At 42.6% G+C, this 24,131-nt stretch overlaps 1 protein-coding gene and 1 pseudogene across 1 annotated transcript; both read right to left on the reverse strand.

Moving 5' to 3' along the window:
• Nucleotides 1-1,193: 1,193 nt before the first annotated feature.
• Nucleotides 1,194-5,659, reverse strand: LOC140345605 (uncharacterized; annotated as a pseudogene).
• Nucleotides 5,660-5,730: 71 nt separating this feature from the next.
• LOC140345621 (uncharacterized) lies at nt 5,731-10,606 on the reverse strand. The gene is made up of 5 exons (XM_072432269.1): nt 10,592-10,606; nt 9,974-10,147; nt 7,641-8,743; nt 5,834-7,343; nt 5,731-5,763 (listed from the first exon to the last, which is right to left on the reverse strand). Exons 1-5 carry the CDS (start codon nt 10,604-10,606, stop codon nt 5,731-5,733), a joined length of 2,835 nt encoding a protein of 944 aa, XP_072288370.1.
• Between the last annotated feature and the right edge of the window lie 13,525 nt (nt 10,607-24,131).

Genomic DNA, 24,131 nt, shown 5'->3' on the forward strand with positions numbered 1-24,131 from the left:
AACACTAATAACATTCTGCACACACACACAGTGGGTCTCACACACACACTCACACAGAGGGTCACACACACAGAGGGTCACACACACGTTCACACACACACACAGAGGATCACACACACACACACACACAGAGGATCACACACACACACACACACACACACACACACACAGAGGGTCACACACACACACACACAGGGTCACACACACACACACACAGGGTCACACACACACACAGGGTCACACACACACACACAGGGTCACACACACACACACAGGGTCACACACACACACACAGACACACACACACACACACAGGGTCACACACACACACACAGGGTCACACACACACACACACAGGGTCACACACACACACACACACAGGGTCACACACACCGTCACACACACACACACACACACAGGGTCAGACACACGGTCACACACACACACACACACACACACACGGTCACACACACAGTCACACACACAGACACACACACACACGGGCACACACAGTCACACACACAGACACACACACACACACGGGCACACACGGTCACACACACAGGCACACACGGTCACACACACGGTCACACACGGTCACACACACACACACGGTCACACACACACACACACACGGTCACACACACACACACACACACACACGGGCACACACAGTCACACACACAGACACACACACACACACGGGCACACACGGTCACACACACAGGCACACACGGTCACACACACGGTCACACACGGTCACACACACACACACGGTCACACACACACACACACACGGTCACACACACACACACACAGAGACAGACACACACAGACACACACACACAAAGACACACACACATACAGAGACAGACACACACACACACACCCCACCCCTCCCGCAACCGGAACGGAGACATTGAGGCAGACAGACATTTAGGCCGCAAAATTAATTCTCATGATTCATAAAACATTTCCAAACTACATTTAACATACAACAAGCTTTGCAAAATGTATTTCATCAATGCTCACTTTACAAAAACTTTAAAAAGTTACTTTAAAAAAGTTATTCACATTACTGGACAATAAAAGCAACACTAATAACAATCTCCAATAATTAAGAGAACCCACATACAACTATGAGCAATGTGATGAGTTGTGAAAAAGCAACAACTGCCCATTTTATTTAGAAATGTATCCATCATCTAATTGAAGCGCTTTACACGTTTAAACTCTTAAAAGAGCACACTATCCCTTCATGGTCGCTAAAGTATGTTGGCACCACTAGAGTCCAAGTCATACTCTGTAGATTTGAGATACAAATGATCAATTAATGTCCCCCTCTCAGTTGTGGGGGATATGACATATTGAACATAACCTCTTTCCATCATAAAATTGCAGAGACTTGAAGATTTCAATATGTCATCATTAAAGTCCCCCAACACTGCCACAGTGGCACAATGTGACTCAAGCCAATTCAATAATCTATCTAAATTATACTTAAAGAGAGACATGGGGTACGACGGTGGGCGATAAACCACTGCAACTATAATTTTGTGCTCTGCAAAATAATTGGCTAAACATTCTAAACTAAAGTCTTGTACTGTGACTTCATAGTTAAGGTTTTCTTCACAGTACATGCCAACTCCACCGTGCTGTTGGCCCAGTAAACGAGTCAGAGCCAGATGACCACTGCTCTGGTAGGATAAACTACGGGGACGTTATATCCTTCAATGTGACTGGTTTGAAAAGATGAATCTACAGTTAACCATGTCTCTACCACAGCAATACAGTTAGGCCGCCAATGCTGTGTGCATAAAGCCAAATCTGACACATGTCGAGCCAAACCATGGACATTCATGAAAAAGAATGTCAGAACATGTGCCTCCAAGTGCCAGGGCATACTTTGTACCACGAAGGGAGGCATGCTCTCAAGGGCCGCTCTGATGCCATTGTTGCAATAAATGGCATCTTCTTTAAAGTCTTGAATTATCAGACCCGCTAAACTCCTAACACGACTAAGGGCCACATACGCCTGACCCGCCGTAAATACTTTCTTAAGAGATACTACGGCTTTATCGACGGTTACACCTTGTACTTTATGTACTGTACACGCCCACGCAAGTTTTAGAGGAAACTGCCGCTTTTCGCCTCTCTTATTGGCATGTTCCTCCTCTGGTTCTATGCGGGTAGAACCAGTCAGGTCTGCAGGGGTACATGTTTGCCTCCTTCTCTGCGCACCTACACGATCGTCGTCAAATTTAACATATATTGCTAAAGGAGGCTGCTTTTCCTGTGGATTTTCAACTTTATGTGTAACAAAGCCACATACCCCATTTACTAGACCGTCAGCTAAATCTACATTTTTACACAGCATAACGCGTGCATTTACCCCCAGGATTAAAGTCTCCTCCAAACTGGCTTGTTTGGACTTATGGAGATGTCCCTTCAGTTGTTTTAATTTCCCTGTCTTTTTGTCATACCCAAAATCTTGCGCACTGATTGTCACTGTATCCTCGCATACTCTATTTAATACTTTGATATTATAATTTGACACAAACTCGTTTTTGGTGAAAATGTGCAACACATCAGGATCTTCGCCAGTTTCAAGACTTTCTAATAAAGCTCGATCGTCATCAAGCATGGGTGTTCCTCTTGAGCGCACTCTTAGCCGGTTTAGTAGCTCTGTAAAAGTTTTATCGCTTTGTCGTAACTGCTGTTAACGCCGCAATTCTGAATAAATCTGCAAAGAAATTCACGCCTACGTCTTACTTGTACAGAGGATGACCCATGACTGGTGGCAATTGATAGAAATCCCCAACAACTATGATGGACACATTTCCAAATGGAGAAAAGTCACCTGATTGTTTCATTTGACGCAACCGATCGTGAATGTACGTAAATATCTTTTTGTCAACCATAGATATTTCATCAATTATTACAATTTGTAGATCAACGTATTTAGCGCGCAATGTATTGAGCTTTTCCTCCCCCAGCGGCGTGTAGGGGAGGGAAATACTTGTACCGATACTAAATGTTGAATGGATAGTGGCCGCATGTAAATTATATGCCGCTATCCCTGTCGGAGCCGTTAATAAAACACTGACATTATCAGGACTATGGCATGTAGGAGCCAATAACCGAGAAGCCTCATATTTAATCGCTCTAATTAGGTGACTTTTCCCAGTGCCTGCTCCACCCGTAATAAAAACGTGTAATGGGTCAGGGTTCTTGCCAGCAACTTTCTCTAAGCAAAATTGCCGTATTTTGTAAAAAATAGACAGCTGTTGCTCGTTCAGAGTTCTCACAAGTGAAAGACCCTCTTTACGACTCATGACATTTGCTTTCTCCACATGACCAATTTGCTGATTGCTCACGGCCAAGTCGGGAATGGGCTCTTGCTCATGCTCAGAGTTAACTCCCTGCATCTTCTCTCTGCTCTCCTCCTTTGACTCCAACCTCTTAACTTCCTGCTCTGGGCAGAGCAAGCCCCATGCATCCTCTAAGACGTCATCACCGTCCATCTGCTCCTGGACCTCCTCCAGGTCCTCAGTCGCAAGTTCAAAGCAACACCTATTTGAATCAACAATCGATTTAATGGTATGTAGGGACCCATCACTCAAACGAACTTCTCCGTTTTTATAAAATTCCTCAAACGTATCATACGGAGGCGGCTTAAGGTAACCCTCAATGCGATATGGCAGGCATAACTGAAGGATACTTTGATGAAATAACTCTGTAACTTTAGTCTCAGAAAACCGCGCATAACGGAGGACAGCAGGCTTGGTCCGTGTTCTCTTAGTAATTGCACCCAAACCATTTTGTAACATAATTGGCTTTTTACATTTGTCAGATGGACAAAGTAAGCGATATTCGGATACCCATGTCGCAATGCACATGTCATTAAATGTCTCGTTATGTGGTCTACCCAAGTAACGATCAATAGTGTTTCTCATCCAAATATTGTCCGGCCTTTCCTCATCTATTTCACTTATGGGTCTGCTCATGCGAACTATATTATTGCCTGTTGGAATGAATTCAACCTTGCGTGAAAACTCTTTAAGATGCATCCCTGGTATTACACGATAGACAGCTTCCTGCGCAGAGACATCTCGATTATGACGATAAACGCTGCCTAATTTTTTAAATGCCTCTTTTGCACTAAGATTACCTTTGGAAGCTTCTTTTTGCGCACAACTTAAGAGCAAACCCATTTCTCTTTCTGACTTGGAAATATATGAAATAATGTACACGACACAAGCCCAAGCATCTACAACAAACTGGATATCCATGTTGGCATTCCAGCAAATTAATAACTTCTCGTTGTAGTTATTAATCCAGACTTCGTCGAGTTCCCTGGCCAAAACTATGTGTGTGTGTCCGCCTAAAACACTGTAGACTTGTTCAAAAGTGAACTGCGATAACCCCAAGGACGCAAACAAATCCTGAGCACTAAGAGACAGGTTATTTTCATCAAGAGTAGCTTTCTTAAGCGCAGTCATAATAACTTCAGCTTGTTCCCTTGTAACAAGTGGGACAGATTCAGGGTCCAGCTGTTTAATAAACGTACGCGTCGATATCGGGCGGGGAAAATTAAAACGGCACACCTCTTTACCTTTCCTACATGTTTTGGAGTGACGTTTGGAATGCTGCTGCACCGAAGTAACTTTTTCCAATACATTTGGGTCTGAGGGTCGTTTACACGTGACATATTGATCCACAAAGTTCAGGACCTCCTCGTCAGTGTTGACACCAAGTTTAGGGACGTTCTCTACCCAAAAGAGTGCGTGGCAATGCGGGCTACCTCTCTGCTGGAATTCTACACGATAGAAATAATCTATGATTTTACCGATGGGCTGAGCTGGTGCCAAAATAACTTTACGCAAAAAACGGCGCCAACGGGAGTCAAACATGCGAGCCGCGGTTACAGGGTGACGACGCAAAAGGTCACATCTCTCAGCCCAGTCCAAATCTGCAACCCTCCGGGTACTACCTTCCTGCTTTAAGAGTGTTTTCAGTAGGCTTGGCCACCGGAGATCTGCAGAACTAAATGAACAAAACCACATCGGAATACCGAGCTAACGAATGCTTGCAAACAAATTTTTTTGTGCCAATTGCCAGAAGGGCGGTGTTCCTAAATCGATAACCATTATCACACTGTAGTAAAATCTTGTAAAGTTCCTTCACCTGCAGCAGCATTACCAGAACCGGAATGTCCCTTCCGCAAAGCTATGGACACTTTTGACACAACCTGCTCAACTTCCAACATGTATAATGCCAAAAAGAGTAACTTAAAATTTTCTGCAAATCTGCCATCCACATGCACTAGTCGGTTAACAAAATATCGGCACAAGGTTAAACGTGTTTTCCGAGGGGTATGAAACGTATTGCGTCCAAAGGGAAACTCTTTTGGAAAGCATTTAGCTTCATTTTCTTTATCCTTTAACGAACTTACCGGGCTGTTACCCTCAGCCGGAGCTAAATTTAAAACACCTTCAAAATAGTGGTCAAGAGCCTCCTGCCCTATATCAGCAGGCATGAAGAATGTGTCCTGGTACATGCAATGCCGCTGTCGATCATGGAGAAGCTCATCATTCAATTCGGCTTTCTCCTGCTCCACCTGATTTGCCATTAAATCCATGGCAGCTCGCGCACCCATAGCCGCTACGTTAACGTCCGCTCCCGTATCCATAGCCGCTACATTAACGTCCGCTCCCGTATCCATAGCCGTTACATTAATGTCCGCTCCCGTATCCTCAGCCGCTACGTTAACGTTCACTCCCGTATCCATAGCCGCTACATTAACGTCCGCTCCCGTATCCATAGCCGTTACATTAATGTCCGCTCCCGTATCCTCAGCCGCTACGTTAACGTTCACTCCCGTATCCATAGCCGTTACATTAATGTCCGCTCCCGTATCCTCAGCCGCTACGTTAACGTTCACTCCCGTATCCATAGCCGCTACATTAACGTCCGCTCCCGTATCCATAGCCGTTACATTAACGTCCGCTCCCGTATCCATAGCCGTTACATTAATGTCCGCTCCCGTATCCTCAGCCGCTACGTTAACGTTCACTCCCGTATCCATAGCCGCTACATTAACGTCCGCTCCCGTATCCATAGCCGTTACATTAACGTCCGCTCCCGTATCCATAGCCGTTACATTAACGTCCGCTCCCGTATCCATAGCCGTTACATTAATGTCCGCTCCCGTATCCTCAGCCGCTACGTTAACGTTCACTCCCGTATCCATAGCTTCCTGTTCTTCCCTCTCAAACTCATTAACCCACTCCTCATTAAAATCAATGTCTATATAATATTGATTGTTTCTTTTAAGAAACTCAATGGCCCTCCGCACACGCTCTGTATCCACATACTGATACTCGTAATGTCCTTTATAAGAAAGTTTGCGCTTAAGTTTTACCGGTAACAAACAACCGTCCATATTGCTACGCGGCAAGAGCTTTACGGTCTCAGTAATTCGGGAGGGGACACAAGTCGAAGGACCATGCGCTCCTCGTTGACCCCCCTTTGGCAAGGCTAGAACTTGCATAAAATTTATATTAAGTGCCACTATATGCTGTTCAACGGTGGTCAAGCACGCAAGTTCGGGTGGAATGTCGTCCAATTGTAAATTATTGACTGAACTTTCAGCTGGCATTTTACCTTTACAGAGTTTGGAGTTACATGTGTAGCAGATCCATAAACTACCTCTGCAATCCAAGAGGGGGCATGGAGTTGGACACTTTTTGTCGCATGTATGTAAATAAGCCTCTGAGATACAGGCATCAGCTATAGCAGCACATTTAGGTTTAGCCATAAAGTCTTCCTTTTTACAAGGTAAGACCTGGTTCTTAAATAAGAGTTTTAAACACACACAACAAACATATTCTGGACCATCTTCAACTTCCTTTATGAATTGTTCCATGACAAAAGTGAAGTTTTCCAGTTTTTGTTTCAATTGTTTTTTACTTTTTGTGTATGCTTCTCGAGTTTTATTTTTAAATTGCTCATTATGGCGGTATTTTTGTTCAACAAGTGCTTTAACTTTTTGTTTATGAAGGGGATTGGTCTTGTACTTTTGTTTACTGGCTGCTTTGACATTTTGTTTGTGTTGTAAATTTGCTTTATATTTGTTAATGCCGGCAGCTTTAAGTTTGTTTTGAAATGGTAAATTAGCTTTATATTTGTTAATGCTGGCAGCTTTAAGTTTGTTTTGATATTGTAAATTAGCTTTATATTTGTTAATGCCGGCAGCTTTAAGTTTGTTTTGAAATTGTAAATTAGCTTTATATTTGGTGATGCTGGCAGCTTTAAGTTTGCATTGATATGGTGAATCAATGCTTTATTTATTTTTAAATGTTGCTTTAACTTTTTCTCGATAATGCATATTGGTTATATATGTATGCATAGTTGCAGTCTTTATTTTATTTCTATAGTCTATATTCACATTATATTTATGTTTCTTTGCAGCCTTTTTCCCTTCTCTATACTTTACATCAAGTTTGTATCGTACCAAACAACGTTGTTTAACTTGTTCCCGTTGTTGTATATATTTTTGCTTTAATGTCTGTTTGATCACATCATGATGTTTGTTGTATGTGTTTTTCTGACTCTTTTTCTTTTTCTTTAGCATGTACTTTGATAACGCAGTTTTTTTTATTGTACTTTTGTCATCATTATTTGTTGGATTAACTAGTGATTGGGCATCTACATTTTTAGATCGAATATGGCAGCCTTTCAATGGTAATGCAGAGATTTGGCAGCATTCATAACAACCGTGAGTAATAGGTTGTTTGACGCAAGTTACAGTTTCATAATGATTATTAATATTTTCCAGGTAAATGCCTTTGGTTGACAAAGGCTCAGTAGTACAGCTGTATTTCAGCCAGTATAAAGTATAGACATTTACGCCTAAATAATCCACAGCGGCATGGATTTCAAGTTCTGTGGCCCATGTGCCAACCAGACGCATTTTTGTCGCACTGATATATTGTTCAACAGACAAGTGGCCTTCGCGCAAAAGGGTTTTGTATTTTTGAGCGTCATTTTGGAGCTGTTTAACAATCGCAAGTCTAATTTTCCGATGATATTTTTGCGTGCCACTAATTGCCTGTGAAACAGCGCGAAAGAAACAATTACCATCCGCAACAATTTTGTCTTTTTGACACGGCGTTCCCAGTGGCCCTATAGTTTCAGGATCTGCTACACCAAACTTCAGAAACTCTGCCTTTAGGAGTTTGCACAAATCTTTGCAAACACCTTCACCAATAGGATTGAAGAACAGGGCTTTGTCTTGAACACCAGTGCACAGCACATCGAAATCACTGTCTGTGTCTTTCGTAGTTTTAAATGCATCTTGGGGTACAGAAGAAACTTCTGCAGACTTTTTACGCTTTAAACCCTGGCTGGTGGTGGAGGTTACAGAAGGATAAACTTCTGAAGGCTTTCTGCGCTTTAAACCCCTACGGCTGGTGGTTGAGGTTACAGAAGAAGAATCTTCTGCGGGCTCTTCACCCTTTAAATCCATCAGACTAGCGGTTAGGGGAACAGATGGAGAAACGTCTGCTGGCTCTTTGGTTGTGGTTACAGAGGTAGAAACTTCTGCAGGCTCTCTGCGCTTTAAACCACTCAGACTATTTGGACTTGCAGGAGACGCTTTGGACGCTTTACGCTTCAACTGGTGGTTGGGGTAACAGAAGTAGTAACTTCTGCGCGCACTCTGCTCTTTGAACCCCTCACACTAGTGGATGGGGTAACAGAAGGAGTAACTTCTGCGGGGTCCCTCTCTGAACCCTTCACACTAGTGGATGGGGTAACAGAAGGAGTAACTTCTGTGGGCGCTCTGCTCTGTAAACCCCTCGCACTAGTAGATGGGGTAACAGAAGGAGTAACTTCTGCGGGGTCCCTCTCTGAACCCTTCACACTAGTGGATGGGGTAACAGAAGGAGTAACTTCTGTGGGCGCTCTGCTCTGTAAACCCCTCGCACTAGTAGATGGGGTAACAGAAGGAGTAACTCCTGGGGGAGCTCTGCTCTTTAAACCCTTCACACTAGTGGATGGGGTAACAGAAGGAGTAACTTCTGCAGGCGCTCTGCTCTTTAAACCCTTCACAATAGTGGATGGGGTAACAGAAGGAGTAACTCCTGGGGGAGCTCTGCTCTTTGAACCCCTCACACTAGTGGATGGGGTAACAGAAGGAGTAACTCCTGGGGGAGCTCTGCTCTTTAAACCCTTTACACTAGTGGATGGGGTAACAGAAAGAGTAACTCCTGGGGGGGCTCTGCTCTTTGAACCCCTCACACTAGTGGATGGGGTAACAGAAGGAGTAACTCCTGGGGGAGCTCTGCTCTTTAAACCCCTTACACCATCGGCAACAACAACATTAACGCCAGTAATCTCAAATGGTTTTGAAACGTCTTCATAACCGCCAGCCAAAGCACTAAAATGACGACACAGCATCAATGCTTTTAAAATACACAACCACGCTCTTACCATCATAGTGTACCAAACCATCAGCACCGCGCTGATGGTCAACCACTGCATATCGACCAATTTGTTTAATAACTGCGCAAGTGGTACCACCGAGCGTGAAAAGACATGTGTCATACAACGCAAACACCTGTTCTAAACCACAATCTCAGGTCACGCACAAGCCCATATCAATCATGTCGCTCTTTTCAACGTTTACATTCCCGGCAAGTGAATCACTGAAAGCAAATCTGAAACAACGGCCATCTACAACCCACTCAGTTGGCAACTCCGAAACAAGTAGCAAGCCTTTAGTAAATCCACCTAGACGACGCTTCTTGTACAGTTCATCCCCGAGTTTCAAAACCCTGTCTAAATGCCTCTGTTCCCATGAAAACACACTGGACACTGTGTGCTTGGCTAAAGCCACCAGTGAAATCGCCATACACTGTAGACCGGCAAAAAGGAACCGGCGATCATTCTGATTAAAGCTACCCCTAACCGCAGAAGGTAAAACATCAAGCTGGGACTTAGCTTTGTTGTCAGCTGGTGGGATGCTGTGTAGGGAAGGCTGACTGGTCACAGGAGGGCTGAGGCAAGGAGAAGGTTGTCTGCCGTATGTGGTCTTGGGAGGGCGGTGTGGAGAAGGCTGGGTTACTGGTGGGGGGCTGGTCTTCTTGAGAAGGACAACAACATTAGCGTCTTCAAATTACACAGATTGTCTATTCAGTCTTACTGCAATACAAAAGGTTGTGTTTCTGCTGCCGTAATATTTAAATAAATTAAACAATTAAGTTTGGACTTAAGTTGCAAAATCGACAAATTTGAATGACTATGGACCAAATGGGACTCATATCATGAATAATATGAGGCGAAAAGGTCTTTAGTCATCTTTTATTTTTGATTTCATATCTTATTTATTTCAGGGACAGTGCATACTAATAAACATATGCCAGAATTAGCCAACATTCTATTTTTCATATGTAATCAGCCTAAAAACAGGGAATAAAGAAATACAATAAAGCAATGACTTTCTGTTTGAGCAAAACAGGACCAAAAAATAAAAAGTATAATTAAGAATACACTAGCAATTAAGTATAAATAAACCGTATTAACTCACCTGGTCTGTCAACATCCCTGGGGTCTCCTCCACATCTCCCACCTGTAGCCACAAACAACAAAAATGTATTACATTACATTCTGTACAAACTTCATTAAAAAACAAGATTAAAAAACAAACCTTGTCCTCCAGCAAAGCGTCCATCAAGACCACACTAGTGGGGGACGTCCCTGGTGTCACGTCTTCCACAACTGCCACCGCCTAGAAACAATTTAACATTATGAATAGGTAACAAACCATAAAACATTATGAAGCTCTTTAAACCCACACAAACCTGGTCCTCCTCCATCTCTGATGAGGAGCTGGCAGGTGAGCTGGGTCTCACCTCCAGAGCAGGTGCTGCCTCAGTCTGTGTAAAGAAAAGTTGCTTTTAGTCAACGTGTTTTCTAATCATTAACAGGGCAAATTAGGGATGTGCAATATCTAATTGCGACACTTTGGATAAGAATTTAGTTAGATTCACGATTTGTTTCATTTAAGTTTCAACAATAGGATTGGGTTAATAGTTCACATTTAAACTTAAAGACTGAAATACGCTGATGAGCTGATAATCTATTAGACTCACACATCTAAACCATGTTTGGCAGTTTTTAAAGGCAGAATAATACAAATACCAAAAACTGTAGTCTTTGAGAGTTGCTAATTAGGTCCATTTAAATTGTGATTACAATTAGATTGAGGTTAATTTGGAATCGCTAAAACAGTCTAAATGAGAACGGAATCAGGACTTGAGCCGTGCAGACTGGAAAAAAGCAGCACTAAAGCAGTTTTATACAAATACTAAACAACGTCTAAACCAGAACTAAAGTAAGTCAAAAGCTGAACTGAAGCAGGACTAAAAAACAGTTCTATACCAATAAATAAAGTTTGAAGCAGAATTAAATCACAACTAAAGTCTATAGCTGGTTTAAAGTAAGGCTACAAAAGGACTAAGCAGGACTACATGGCATGGGGAAAATATGCAAGTCCAAATTTTCTGACAAGAATTACAATTAGATTTATGATAAATCTAATCTATGTTTTAACAATAAGATTCTGTTAAAAGTTTACATTTAAGTCTAGAATGTAAAGTCTGAGTGTAAAATCTCACCTGCCGCTGGGAGCGACGTCGCTTTGAGGCAGCAGGTTTGAATGTCTCTCGCGCGACATCCTCCTCCATCCCAGATGCGGAGGTGACTGGTGTTTGGCCTTTCACCACGTCTGCATAGGAGGGGCTGGCAGGTGAGCGACCTCTCACCTCCAAAACCGCCTACAGAATCACACACACACACACACATAAGGAGTGAGTGGCATCTTGACATCTAAATTTGAGCACATTGACACTGACCTGGCCCCCCTCTGATGCGGGTGGGTTGCTGGAAGGTGAGCCGTGTCTCACCTCCAGACGGGGAAAGGAGCCTGAACGTGAGCGGTGGTCCCTCACTTCCACAACAGACTACAAAACACAAAACATAAGTGAGTTGTCATAAATGTCAGACATTAAATAAATGCGTTCATGCCACACACACCGTCTGCTCCTCTGTCCCCGATGTAATGGGAGGTGAGCGGGATCTCACCTCCAAACCAGGTGCTGCCTCAATCTTTGTTATAAAAAGTTGCCATTAGTCATAAAAAAAAAAATACAAAATACAGGGCAAAAAACTGTACAAAGGCTCACCTGACGCAGGAAGCGACGTCGCTTTGAGGCAGGTTTTAATGTCTCTCGCGAGACATCCTCCTCCATCCCGGATGTGGAGCTGGCAGGTGCGAGGCGTTTCCCTGCCATCCAAATGTGGAGGTGACGGGTGTTTGGCCTTTCACCACGTCTGCATAGGAGGGGCGGGCAGGTGAGCGACCTCTCACCTCCAAAACCGCCTACAGAATCACACACACGCATAATGAGTGAGTGGCATTTTTTGACATGTAAATATGAGCACATTGACACCGACCTGGCCCCCCTCTGATGCGGATGAGGTGCTGGAAGGTGAGCGGGGTCTCACTCCCAGACGGGGAAAGGAGCGTGAACGTGAGCGGCGGTCCCTCACTTCCACAACAGGCTACAAAACAAAAAAAGAAGTGAGTTATTACAAGTGTCAGACATAAAATACATGCGTTCATGCCACACCCACCGTCTGCTCCTCTGTCCCCGATGTAATGGGAGGTGAGCAGGAGGGACTCACGTCCTCAGCCATTGCCTCGACCGCTCCCCTGGGCTGGCACTTCCGGGCAACAGCTTTACGACGTCTCGCATGAGGCGTCTTTTTAAAAAGGAAAAAGGTAACTTCTGAAAACATTTGCTACATCAAAGCATAACATTATTTTACACAACTCATGAGGAATTACCTTCTTTCCCTTTGGAAAGCTGCGACTTGACTTCACAAAGCCAAGGCGAGATGGAACAATCTTGTTCATCTCCATCAAGATAGCGGGGTTGAACACTGTGGGCGAGAGGGGGATGGAGAAGATGGTCTCCACCTGTGGACATTAAGCAAATGTTTTAGCCCACCATATTAACACCAAGATTGCCACTCACATAAAGTCCTTATCCAAACTCACCTCCTTTTGAACCAGCCGAGCCCGGGGTCCCACAGGAGAGGTCTGCAGCGCCCTTGACCGGTTCTTCTGTAACAGACAGAAAATCAAACAGTATTCAGAGATATGTCTGTTAATGATTTTTTTTATTCATCATCAGGAAGAAGTGAATCAGTCCCTCCACTCACAATCAAAGCTCTATACATACAATACAATACAGGTAACATTGCACAAAGTGTCAAAATGTATTGTTAGCTGACCAAAACAAACGCACGTTGTCCAAGTGGCAGAGCAGTGACGTGTTGTGACTGACTGTTTTGCAACTGTGGTGTGTGACCTGGAACTTGTACAGTAATGCCTGTACAAGCTCCTCTTTAATGTTTTTTTGTTTTGTTTGTTATCAGCGAGAGAGAGGTTAAAAGACACACACACACCTTTCTGCGCTGTTCAACCAGTGTAAAGTCATCAGGGGGTGGAAGTGGCACAGGAATGGGATCGGTGGGAGCAGGTGACTCCAGTTGTATGTAGCAGGCCTGCCACAACAACTTCACGAAGATCACCATCCCATGATTGTCACTCAGATGAATCTGAGAGAGAAATAAACAATAAGCAAACATTCATTACAAATAAACAGAGCTAAGGTTAGACTTTAGGATGGATCAGAGAACTCCAGCTGGTCTTTGAAAAGGAAACACCAGAGTTTGTACTTGCAAAATGTAAGACAGGCTTCTCGTTTAATTTTAAGATATGCTGAGGAACTAAAGTACAGCCAATGGATTGATGAAGCAGCCACAAAGCTGTGCAAAGAGTCAGAGATAAAATGACTACTCACGCCATCCTTGCTCCACAGCTCTCGGCGATTCATTGAGAAGTGCTCAGTCACCGGGAAGTAGTGGGTTTCTTTGAAAACAAACCTGTAATCACATTAGATTTCTGTGTTAAATATATTATTGGTATATAATAAAAGTGTGTGCAGATTCACACGTCTGCACCAAAGCTGCAGGTATGAAAATGAGATTATACTGTGAACATACCCAAGTCCACAGCAACACTTTGAAACTTTTCCCTCAGAAGTGTTTGGGGCTCCACAAACTGAGCGATACGAGTCGGGAAGTCCATGACCACAACCTGTGTCAGACATGAACATGTTAACATCCGGTGAAGTGAAATCAAATGTATAAATTGAAATATTATAATAAAGAAACCTTCTTACCTTCTTAAACCGTGCACAGAGGAGATGGGCAAACGCCTTGCCAGCCTCGGTGACGGTGCCAAAGGCTCCCAAGTCATTACACGGAGCGAGGAGACACACCAGATCAGGCTCTGTTAAATGAAGTTTGAAGTCAGTATAGTTAAGCAGATAAGCTAAACTAACTTCAGCTAACACTTCACCTATGCGCAGTTTGGTCTTCTGCAGCTGATCATAGAGATCCTGAGATGAACCTCCAGGTCTCGAACTGAAGCCAAAGTAAAGACATCCCTCTGGCATCCCAACGAACCCATCCACGATGGCACGCAAATGGGAGTGGCCGATCACGAACACAAACTAGAAAACATATGTACAATTTAAAAACTACATTCCACGGCCACTGTAGACCCGTAAATATTAGAGTCACAAGCACAAGAGTCAAGGGTGCATGCAAACCTCGAAATAATGGGCCGGACACGGTCAATAACCGGCGCAAAAATCTGTTTTGACCGACTCCAAAATCAAGGCTCCGGACATACTGACTGACGCAAATTTTTCCCTGTAATATATATTTTTAATAGGCAAAAACAGCGCGGTGAACATGCCCAAAGCGATTCCTATGCACAAACTCGGGCGCGCTATACTACAGTCCACGATTATTGCTGTAGTTATACAGCGGCAGAAGCTGTGGAGCGCATGCAGAGCATGTGGTCACGCGCAGAGCATGTGTGCGCGCGCAGAGCATGAGAGCATGTGGTCGCGCGCATAGCATGTGTGCGCGTGGAGAGCATGTGCGCGCGCGCGCAGAGAAAATCATGGCAGATAAACACCACGCTGCCGCTTTCAAACATAAACAAAAAACTGTGGCTGCAAGGACACTCAAGACTGTCACTGTCAATAAATGGATTCATGATGATCTTGCTAAGTTTTGTGCCCGTGACTGGCTAGAGTATGATGAGAACAAAGGTGTTGTCATCGCTCTAAAGTGCAAAGTCTGCTGTGAGTTCTGTAGAGAGACCCACAGTTTTGACTGAATTATTACAGTTTGGTAAATACTTAATCACATAAACAAAAATCTGGTGTCACATGAGAAAAACATAAGAGGAAAACTCCAGCATTAAGTCACGATCTGGAGCCACGTCCAAAGACATGATGTGTTGGGTAAAATTGGCAACTCTAAATTGGCCCAATGGACAGGTGTTGAAAATTAGCATATTCTGCTATAACACTTAAAACATTGCATCTGGTTCATCCAATGCTTTGTCCATATTAAATAAATAAATAAATAAAAATCCCTGTCAAATGAGTGATATCTTGTTTCAAAAATCCATGCTCACCTTCTTGTCGGGACACACTTTGGGTTGGATTAACTTGTAGAAACGGTTGGTAACCTTAGACTTTGGTCAGTTCTGTTTCCATGGAGAATGGCGGTGACCAGTACCAGCTGAAGGGAACAATCATCAGACAAACTTGTACAGAAAGGTCAAAGTGCAGAGACTAACTTACCAAAGACAGGCTTGGGTTTGGAGGGGCTGCGAGGAGGAGGCACGCGAGGGGGGAGCACGATCTGAATCTGAGAGAGCACTTCTGCTGCTCTCAGCTGCTCCGCCCGGCGCTCCTTAGCAGCCAAAGAGCGCTTGACACCCTTTTGGCGAGGCATCTGAGACATAATGTGGAGGAATAAGGACAAATATTGAAAATAATCAACATTAAAGGCCCAAATGTGCAAACGAGAAGAACCTGAGGAAGAGACTAAACCAGACCCGACAGACCTGACAGACATGACAGAGCGCGCGTGCGCGCAGAGCACGTGTGCGCGCAGAGAGCATGTGTGCGCGGAGAGCGGATAAATGATAACGAGACATGTTAATAAAAGTACATTTTTTTTTCCTTTCCTTGTGACCGATTCAGAATTAGCTATGACAGGTACCAAATGATCAGTACCTGTCATGACAGGGACGTAAAAATAATTATTTCAAGGCTTGCAGACCCGAGTCTAGGTCTGAGTCCAGGTCTAGACCCGAGTCTCGGTCAGAGCGCGGCCCCGGACGAGCGCCTTTATATCGCAAATACACATTTTAAACCTGTTTACCACATTTTCTTAAGCGCGTTTTGCCGTGACTGGGTGGGTGGAGGAGGGCGCACACTGCTTCTGTTCTGTCTGTCTAAAACACGCTAAATCTACTGTTACGCGCTCCTGCGCGCTGGGTCCTCCCCCCTTCCTCTCCCCCTTCCTCCCCTCCTCTACTCCCCCTTCCTCTCCTCCCGGGGTGTGTTTTAGGCAAACCCAGAAGAAAACATCTTTTGAAATTTAAATTATAATTGTATTTATATTCTGTCCGCCTATGCAATATATTTCATTTAAAAATCTGTAAACCAAGTAATAAAATAACTGCGGCCTTAGTTTGAGACATGCACGCACACACACTGCCAAAACTGAACCAGGTCTAAACCAGGACTTGGACTTCGACTTGAAAACTTGAATCGGGACTAAAACAGGGACTAAATCTGGGCTTGTTTGAACACATACACTGGCAAATTCAACATTTAAGCACAAAATTAACTCAGCTTTGTATTAAAAAAAAACTTACCTTCGAGTAGAAGACCACACGGTGAGACATTTTTCTTCGAGGAAGGAAAGAACCGAAAATATGAGCTTATTGGACAAATAGATGCTTACAGTCGGACGAAAGTAGATCCAAAAGTCCAAATATGGAATAATACTGTGAAGAAATGAAACTCAGTCCAGCCAAAAACAGGAGAGAGTGAGACAGGAGCAGGCGCGCGCTTCAGAAGAGGGCAGAGTCATCGTTTGAACATTTAGACCAATCAGTTTGAAAGATGCATTTGGTTGGACCAATCAGAGCACAGAGACATAATGTGTTAAGAAAAGCTAAAAAATCATTGAAAACATGGAGTTCTCATGAAAAGTGAACATGCAGCCGCCATTTTGGAAATGCTGTCCCCTTGTTGGCTGTAACAGATCAAGTGTTATTGTGCACAACTGTATGTAAAATTAATATATATTTTCTTCAAATTACAGGAAGTACTGCTGAGACCTAACACAAAACTGACAGTGTAAAGAATAATTTGGCAAAATATATGTTTGTAAGTAATATTTATTGTCAAATCATTGCTGCTGTGTAAATTATAGAGTTTGTCTCCCTGCTTGGAATATAAGTGACAGTGGTGGATCCAGGGGGGGTGCGCGGGGTGCCCCTGTTTTTAAGATAGAAATGTATTTATTTTTTCTGCTTGAAACCCATGCAATATTACTTTATTATATATATATATATATATATATATATATATATATATATATATATATATATATATATATATATATATTACAGTAAAAAACTACAAATCCCTACGTCCGTGAATGTGACATCCGGTCACGTGGTTTACGTTTATAACACGTTACGCGCACGCAGCGCCACTACAGCCAATCACAGTTTGCCGCTGCCGGTACGAAAACATGGCATGAAGTTTGGCTTAACAGGTAGAGCAGTGGGTTAGAATACAGTAGACAGTTATCACCTGCAGTGATTTCCCTTTAAAATGGTCGAATCATTTATCAGTCATAACATAAGAGACTGTTAGAGTACACTCCAAGCATGGGGACATTTTACAAAGTCTGGCTAGCTCAGGCGGTAAAGCATCTTGAGTTCAGGACTCGGAAGAGTGCAAAGGGTTTTTCATATTGGTTTTGTCACTGTTTGTTTTAAATCAGAACACCAAGATTTACAACAATTATGTTGTTATCAAAATTTTTATTCCCAGAGTTAAAGTCCCGTAAATATACTGTCACAAATGCGACAAACGGAAAATCTCTGAAATGTTCACATTTACGCTTCACACTTAAAGGCACAATGGACGATTTTTTTTGGCGATTTGAGAACGCAGGTGGAAGTGCACATGCGCACTCCCCCGTGTGGACTGATACAACACACACGTGCGTTTGTTTATTAGCGCAACGGATCGCATCATCTCTCTCGTCTCCAATAGATGTCCGTCTTATGAGTCAGCTCGAACTGTCTTTCTCCGTCTTCATAGAGGGAACTATATTATGATAGATCCATGCGCTTAGACACAGGGAAACGTGCTGCTCATGGGGACAAGCCACACGCGGCTGCAGGTGAGCGGTAGGTGAGTTTTATGATTGATACGTGGCAGGACTAATCGGCAGTCCACGCCACGAGGAAATAAGACTCAGATTTGGGCCAAGAAAATGGTCCATTCAACCTTTAAACAAACTCCTCCGTGGGCAATAGCCCGATCAAGCTTAACTTTGGGAAGTATCACACAAGCGGGGCATTAAAATGAATCCATATTTTTATTGTAAAGGCCCGTACAGACCGCGGCGGTCGAAGCGTCCAGTTTACATTCAAAATCTATGTAAACGAGCGTCGAGCACGTCCTGCTTTTCCCGCGGTGCGATTTCTTTGTTTTTGCGGCGCAATTGGTGCGTTTTCGTACGCTCTCGACGCTTTGAGCGAGCCTATAAAAGCCCAAAGCGGCTGGCGTGACGTGTTCAGATTTGTTCAGGTTTCTGCAGCAGATGCATCGCAGCAGCCAATCAGAGCTGATGTGATACGCACGACCCGGAAAAAGACCCAAAACAAACCCCGCAAGATAAAAAAAAATCCTTTAAACGCAGCTCTTGGAGCAAATAATTATATTGACTAAACTCTGTTCAGCTCTGAAGTCTCTGCGGGTCCCAGACGGGCCCCGGAGCCCATCGCCTCCGCGTTTGGACTAAAGTTAAAAAACCAAAGCCATTTACACCATGAGAAAAGAACACAGCACAACTCCTCCACTGAGCATGTGCAGACGACTCAGACGCAAGTCTGCTGCTGAGTGTATTCTACGGACATGAGTCCAGGGCGGCGAGAATGCGCGTCCAGAGCGTTTGTCTTTCAAATGTACACGCGCTCAATTTCTTTCAGATTCGGCCGCCGCGGTCTGTACGACCCTTAAGTGTTACGGTCTCTGTGTGGCGGAGCTTTAAATTTCACCCACAATTGTGTTCATTTACACTGGTTAAGCAGTGGTTAGTTAGTCCTTAGACAATGAGGGTGCGTTAGCGCCATCTCTGTAAAATGCAGAGAGCAGAGTCGGAAGGCCGGCAGCCCGCAAGGTCCGTTGGATGCCGCTTGCGGCTTTAATTTAATCTGCTTCTCTATTTCCCTGTCGCCCATCGAGGCAACTGCTGTTGTGATTTTGGGTGTTAAATTGAATTGAAATACATGAAAAGAGGTAACGCTTAGTATTGATATGATCATAACAATATTTGAAACAGTGTTTGTTTGATATTTAATATTGTGTGTATGTCTCAAAGCAGGTATTTCTTCTACTGCTGATTGACAGCCAAGCTCTAACAGTTACACTAGCCAAGTGTGGAAACACATCTGAGATAATGCATTGCTGTGGATTCATACACTTACAACTGCCAACAACAAATGTCCACTGACTGCGTTGTTTTTTTACATAATTTTATTTCTGGGAGGAATGCCCATTTCTAGACACTTGGAGGACTGTGCAGACCCAATGAAGCGTGTGATCTTTCCCTAAGGTGCAGTGTCATGGCGCTATTAATAGGTTTAGGTCCATCGCTTCTTTCCTATGCCCGACCAAGTCTGAATACATTGCAGGAGTTAATGAATATTCAATGTTTTGCGTGATTAGTGGATAAAGGGTGTAAACATCTGAGGAATGTGTCATGCCTTTTCACACTTGCCAGGATGATTTTACAGCACTTTTAGTGAGAGAATTTTACTAGACCTTTCGACACAAACTACTATGTGATGCCTCAGGAATGTCACGCCTGTTTTGCATTGCCATATGATGTCTATATGTTGGACATCTGTTACATGTTTTATATGGCAGAAGTAGCCGACGGCTCAGCTCCACATGTGCAGGTCATAAACTTTCTTTTGTCTCCCTTGTTATTAAGTGCATAAGTTATTTCCACAAAAGCAATTTACCCACAACAGCAGCCTGACAAAACCGCACGCACAAACGTTTGCTTTTAATTTTCACCATCAGTAAAACTGTGGGGAAATGGCAACAAATACCTGGGTAATAGTTTTACTCTGAAGACATGGAGGTGAAAAGAGAACGGCCTTCAAATGCTGTCATAAAAACCCTGTTTATTAAAAGTAAAAAGGATTTGAACTTGCTACAATATTTGAAAAATAGTTTTGTTTTCAATATGTTTGCTTGAGCAATTCTGACAATGCTGCCTTTCTGTGATCCGTGTCCTGTTCTTCCTGAGTCTTGCCCGCTCCCAGGCCCTGCGCACTCAGCAAGCACTGATCAATCCACTCAGTCTAAACTCTCCAATTTCAGATGTTCCGACCAAACCACTGCTGTAAAAGTGACATTTACAAAAGAGCACCTGAATCTATTTGCTTTGCTGTTTGCACTATTTTGGTTCCACTCTTCTCAAGCTTAAGTGTATAAAGAGAACCAATTCCTAAACATTTCAGCTGGATTTCAGCTCTTGTTGCCCCAGGCACCATTAAGGTGTAAATCATTCATCTTAAAAGTTTGCACCACTGAAATGTCTGCTTGAAAAATTAAACAATGTGCACAGTTATTTTATGAAGGCCAAAGACATTGAACTTGTCTTTTGTTTTTTGCAGAAATTGCCCCCTGGAAAGAAACACATTACTTTGAAAAAGACAAATATTTACAGAAATCTGACAATGTGTTCAACTTCCTCTTGCAATAATATTTGAATTGCAACATTAGGCAACAGTTCCCCTTCTTTCTACAGGCACAGATTTGAGACCCTTTATAAAAATGCTCATGACAGAATAAAAGAAGCATGAGGGGATCTGCAATAAATGTTGGGTGGGACAAAAACATATGTGAAAGTGAGCATTAATCATAGCAGTTCTCTCAAACGCTGCCTCCCCCGCCTCCGTCCTGCTCTGGAGCCGGTCCAACAGCGGATGTTTGCATATCACCGACCCAAACCCACGCAACATCACTTACCCGAGCCTCAAGCACAGCAAGGTCAGAATGAGGAACAGCTTCAGAGGCACGTCACTGTCTCCACTATAGCTATTTAAAACATAACTGACCTTGAGCAGAAGCATCATGAAGTGCCAGTAAATATCATCAGCCTGGTCATCATAGCACTTGGATCGCATCGTGGCAATGGATTGTAAAATGGCCCATCAGAGAGCGTCAGTAAGACGACATATGTTAGCCTCTGCCATTCCACAGAAAGGCAGCGGTTACATTTGTAATCTCCAAATGGCTTGTGTACTTTGTTGGAACATTATGTCGTTAAAAAGGAATTGAGCAGAAGTCATTACGATAACAATTTGATCGTAGGTACGACAGGGCCAATCATCTATCCTCTGTTTTCCTCTGTATTATCACCAGTTTTGGAAAGTTAAGTGTGACTGCAAACTGTTAATTATTTTCTTTATTTGAGTCATTTCCTTTAAGTACACATGACAAGTTAGATTTTTCTAAAACAAAATCTACAATTTTGCAAAAACAACATTGCCTATTTTTCCCTGTTTGGCAGGTTGGGTAAAGAAGTGGGTTAAATTCCTCATTTGTCCAGGAGTGATCCATGATCGAAGAAAAAGGTCCAAAGGTAAGGTCGTCTAGACAATGTTTTAAAAATCAAGACTTTTCTATGTATATCCAAATGTCATTTTCAATCCGAGAAGTAGGTCTGTGAATCTGGACTTCATGAGACAGGGCCATTCCAAAATGACATGCGGATGGAAGTCGAAACGTCTTGATTTTAAAAACATTGTCCAGATGACAATATTTTTCTTCAATAATTTAGATCAGGTTTATAATTTTACTTCCCAGTTGGACATGTCCAGCAGATGTGGCATTCGTGGACATGCATATATTTCAGTTATGTATTTTAACACCTTTTAACAGAATCTTATAAGATAAATATGTTCTTTAAACGCCAATTCCTGCATTTTATGTTATAATTAACAGTTTGCAGTCACACTTAATGTTGTGTATGTGTGACATAGCTGGAGGGATACCATTTATATTTCCTGTCATTTTAATTTGTATTGACCCATTTAAGACAGTAAATATCACCCCTGGTACTATCCCAACAAAGAAAAGAAAAAAATGAAAACATACAATTTTCCACAGTTTTGGCAGGAAGGGCACCCGCCATCCCACGTTGCCCTTGGCAATCCCTGACAAACTATGGTTCAGCTAATTGTAAAAAACTTTCTTCATGCAAAAAGTTTAATGAAGTTGAGAGCAAAGGTTCTGTACAAACTTCTACAAATACTGTGTGGACACAATGAATTCAAGTGCATAAAGCTGATAAGATTTTCTTTAGCTAGTGCAGAACAAATGGAACATCACATACAACAGGCAATGGCTCCTCGCTAAGGTCACTCCACACAATCATGAAACCCGACAGCGCCATAATTAAGTATATCATTATTTCACTAAATCTAAAATATAATTAAAATAGTCTATTAAAATACAAGCAGCAGTTGATCGTTGCACAGAGTAAGGTTAGCCTAATTTGTCAGTGAGAATGTATCTGTAATGACAGTCCTAACCTTGATATGCACTTCTTCAAGTTCAATTAAGTCTATGTGATTGCTCATATTGTTTCTGCATGCAAATCAGCCTGCTCTTTCTCTTTTTTTAACCTCTACTTTCTCAGAACAAAATAAAGATATGAACTCATGCATAAAGATTAAACATGAAAATATTTCAATAAATATCTTTGTGTTCAAGGAAATTATCAAATTATCTAAATTGCATGTTTTGAGCTTGGGAAATGTAAGAAGACGGCTCAGCAAGCAAGAAGCTTACTCTGTGGGCGACTGTATCTGAGATTGCCATCTCTCAAACCAAAAAGAATATGGGTGTATGAAGGTTAGATAGATTTGGATTGACATTGAGAGAAAGGAGTTTTATATTCAACACTGAGTATGTCTTTGGATAGTGGGGATCCCCAGAGAAAGCCTTTAATATCACTCAGAGGCAGCTAAAACTACACAAACATGTGACAGTGCGGGCAATAATAGTGTTTTTACAATAGAATTAGTTAACTTTTTATTTGGTTTACTTTCTAACCAATACCAATAAATATTTAAAGGTAATGCACTTTTCAGCCTCGGCACTTGGGTCTGTCATGCTTGTTTTGATGGGCTTGGCTACTCCTGTGACTGATCGAGTTAAGAGCTGTTCCAGCATAATAATACACCTTCAGTCTGTTTATTCCTCCACAGAGAGAAATAGTCCCCTGGATGGTGTCTGCCCATCAGCCGTGCTCAATGTATGATTGATGTATGACATGCTGTATAATATTGTCAATGCCAACTCAAGGTTCTACTGATATTCTCAGGGAACCAGGAAAATATGTGCAATTCTCCATCCAGATTTTTCTGTCTGTGTAAAAATCAGGAAAATGTGATTAGATTAGGATTAGAGTGGAATTGACCAGAGATCATTTATAAAGCGTGCATATGAACAAATATTTTATGTACGCTACTTTCCACGTTAAGTTTGTGATCTATAAAATGACAACTTTACTTTGAAATCAGTGGTCCAGTCCAGAGAGATGTTCTTTGTACATCAGGGGTTTCAGAGATGAGGAAGAATACAATTTGTGCCCAGAGAGATGAGGAAAGTGTTTTATCTGTGTATACACGTTAAATAAGAATTCCATGTGAAGTTTTATAAGTGAGACCCTAATACAGGTAATAGTGGCTTTCAGCTTATTGACCAGATCTAAAACTGCAGCTCATGTGGGATGTTTGGGCATATTACAAATAAAGAAATATAAGACATGAGAGAAGATAAGCAAAGAGAAGATAAAAA

Source organism: Eucyclogobius newberryi, unplaced genomic scaffold (assembly GCF_026437365.1).
Source record: "Eucyclogobius newberryi isolate DKJ021-1_F unplaced genomic scaffold, fEucNew1.0.hap1 SCAF_11, whole genome shotgun sequence".
In the NCBI taxonomy this organism is placed as follows: domain Eukaryota; kingdom Metazoa; phylum Chordata; class Actinopteri; order Gobiiformes; family Gobiidae; genus Eucyclogobius; species Eucyclogobius newberryi.

Excerpts from the sequence above, each read along its gene's own strand:
- LOC140345621 (XM_072432269.1), bottom strand. Across the intron at positions 8,744-9,973 it reads TTGATGTTTTACCTTCTGCG|TGTGAGGGGTTCAAAGAGCA; the intron begins GTTAGGGGTAGC and ends CCCATCCACTAG. Across the intron at positions 5,764-5,833 it reads ATACGGGAGCGGACATTAAT|CGGCTGAGGATACGGGAGCG; the intron begins GTAACGGCTATG and ends ACGTTAACGTAG.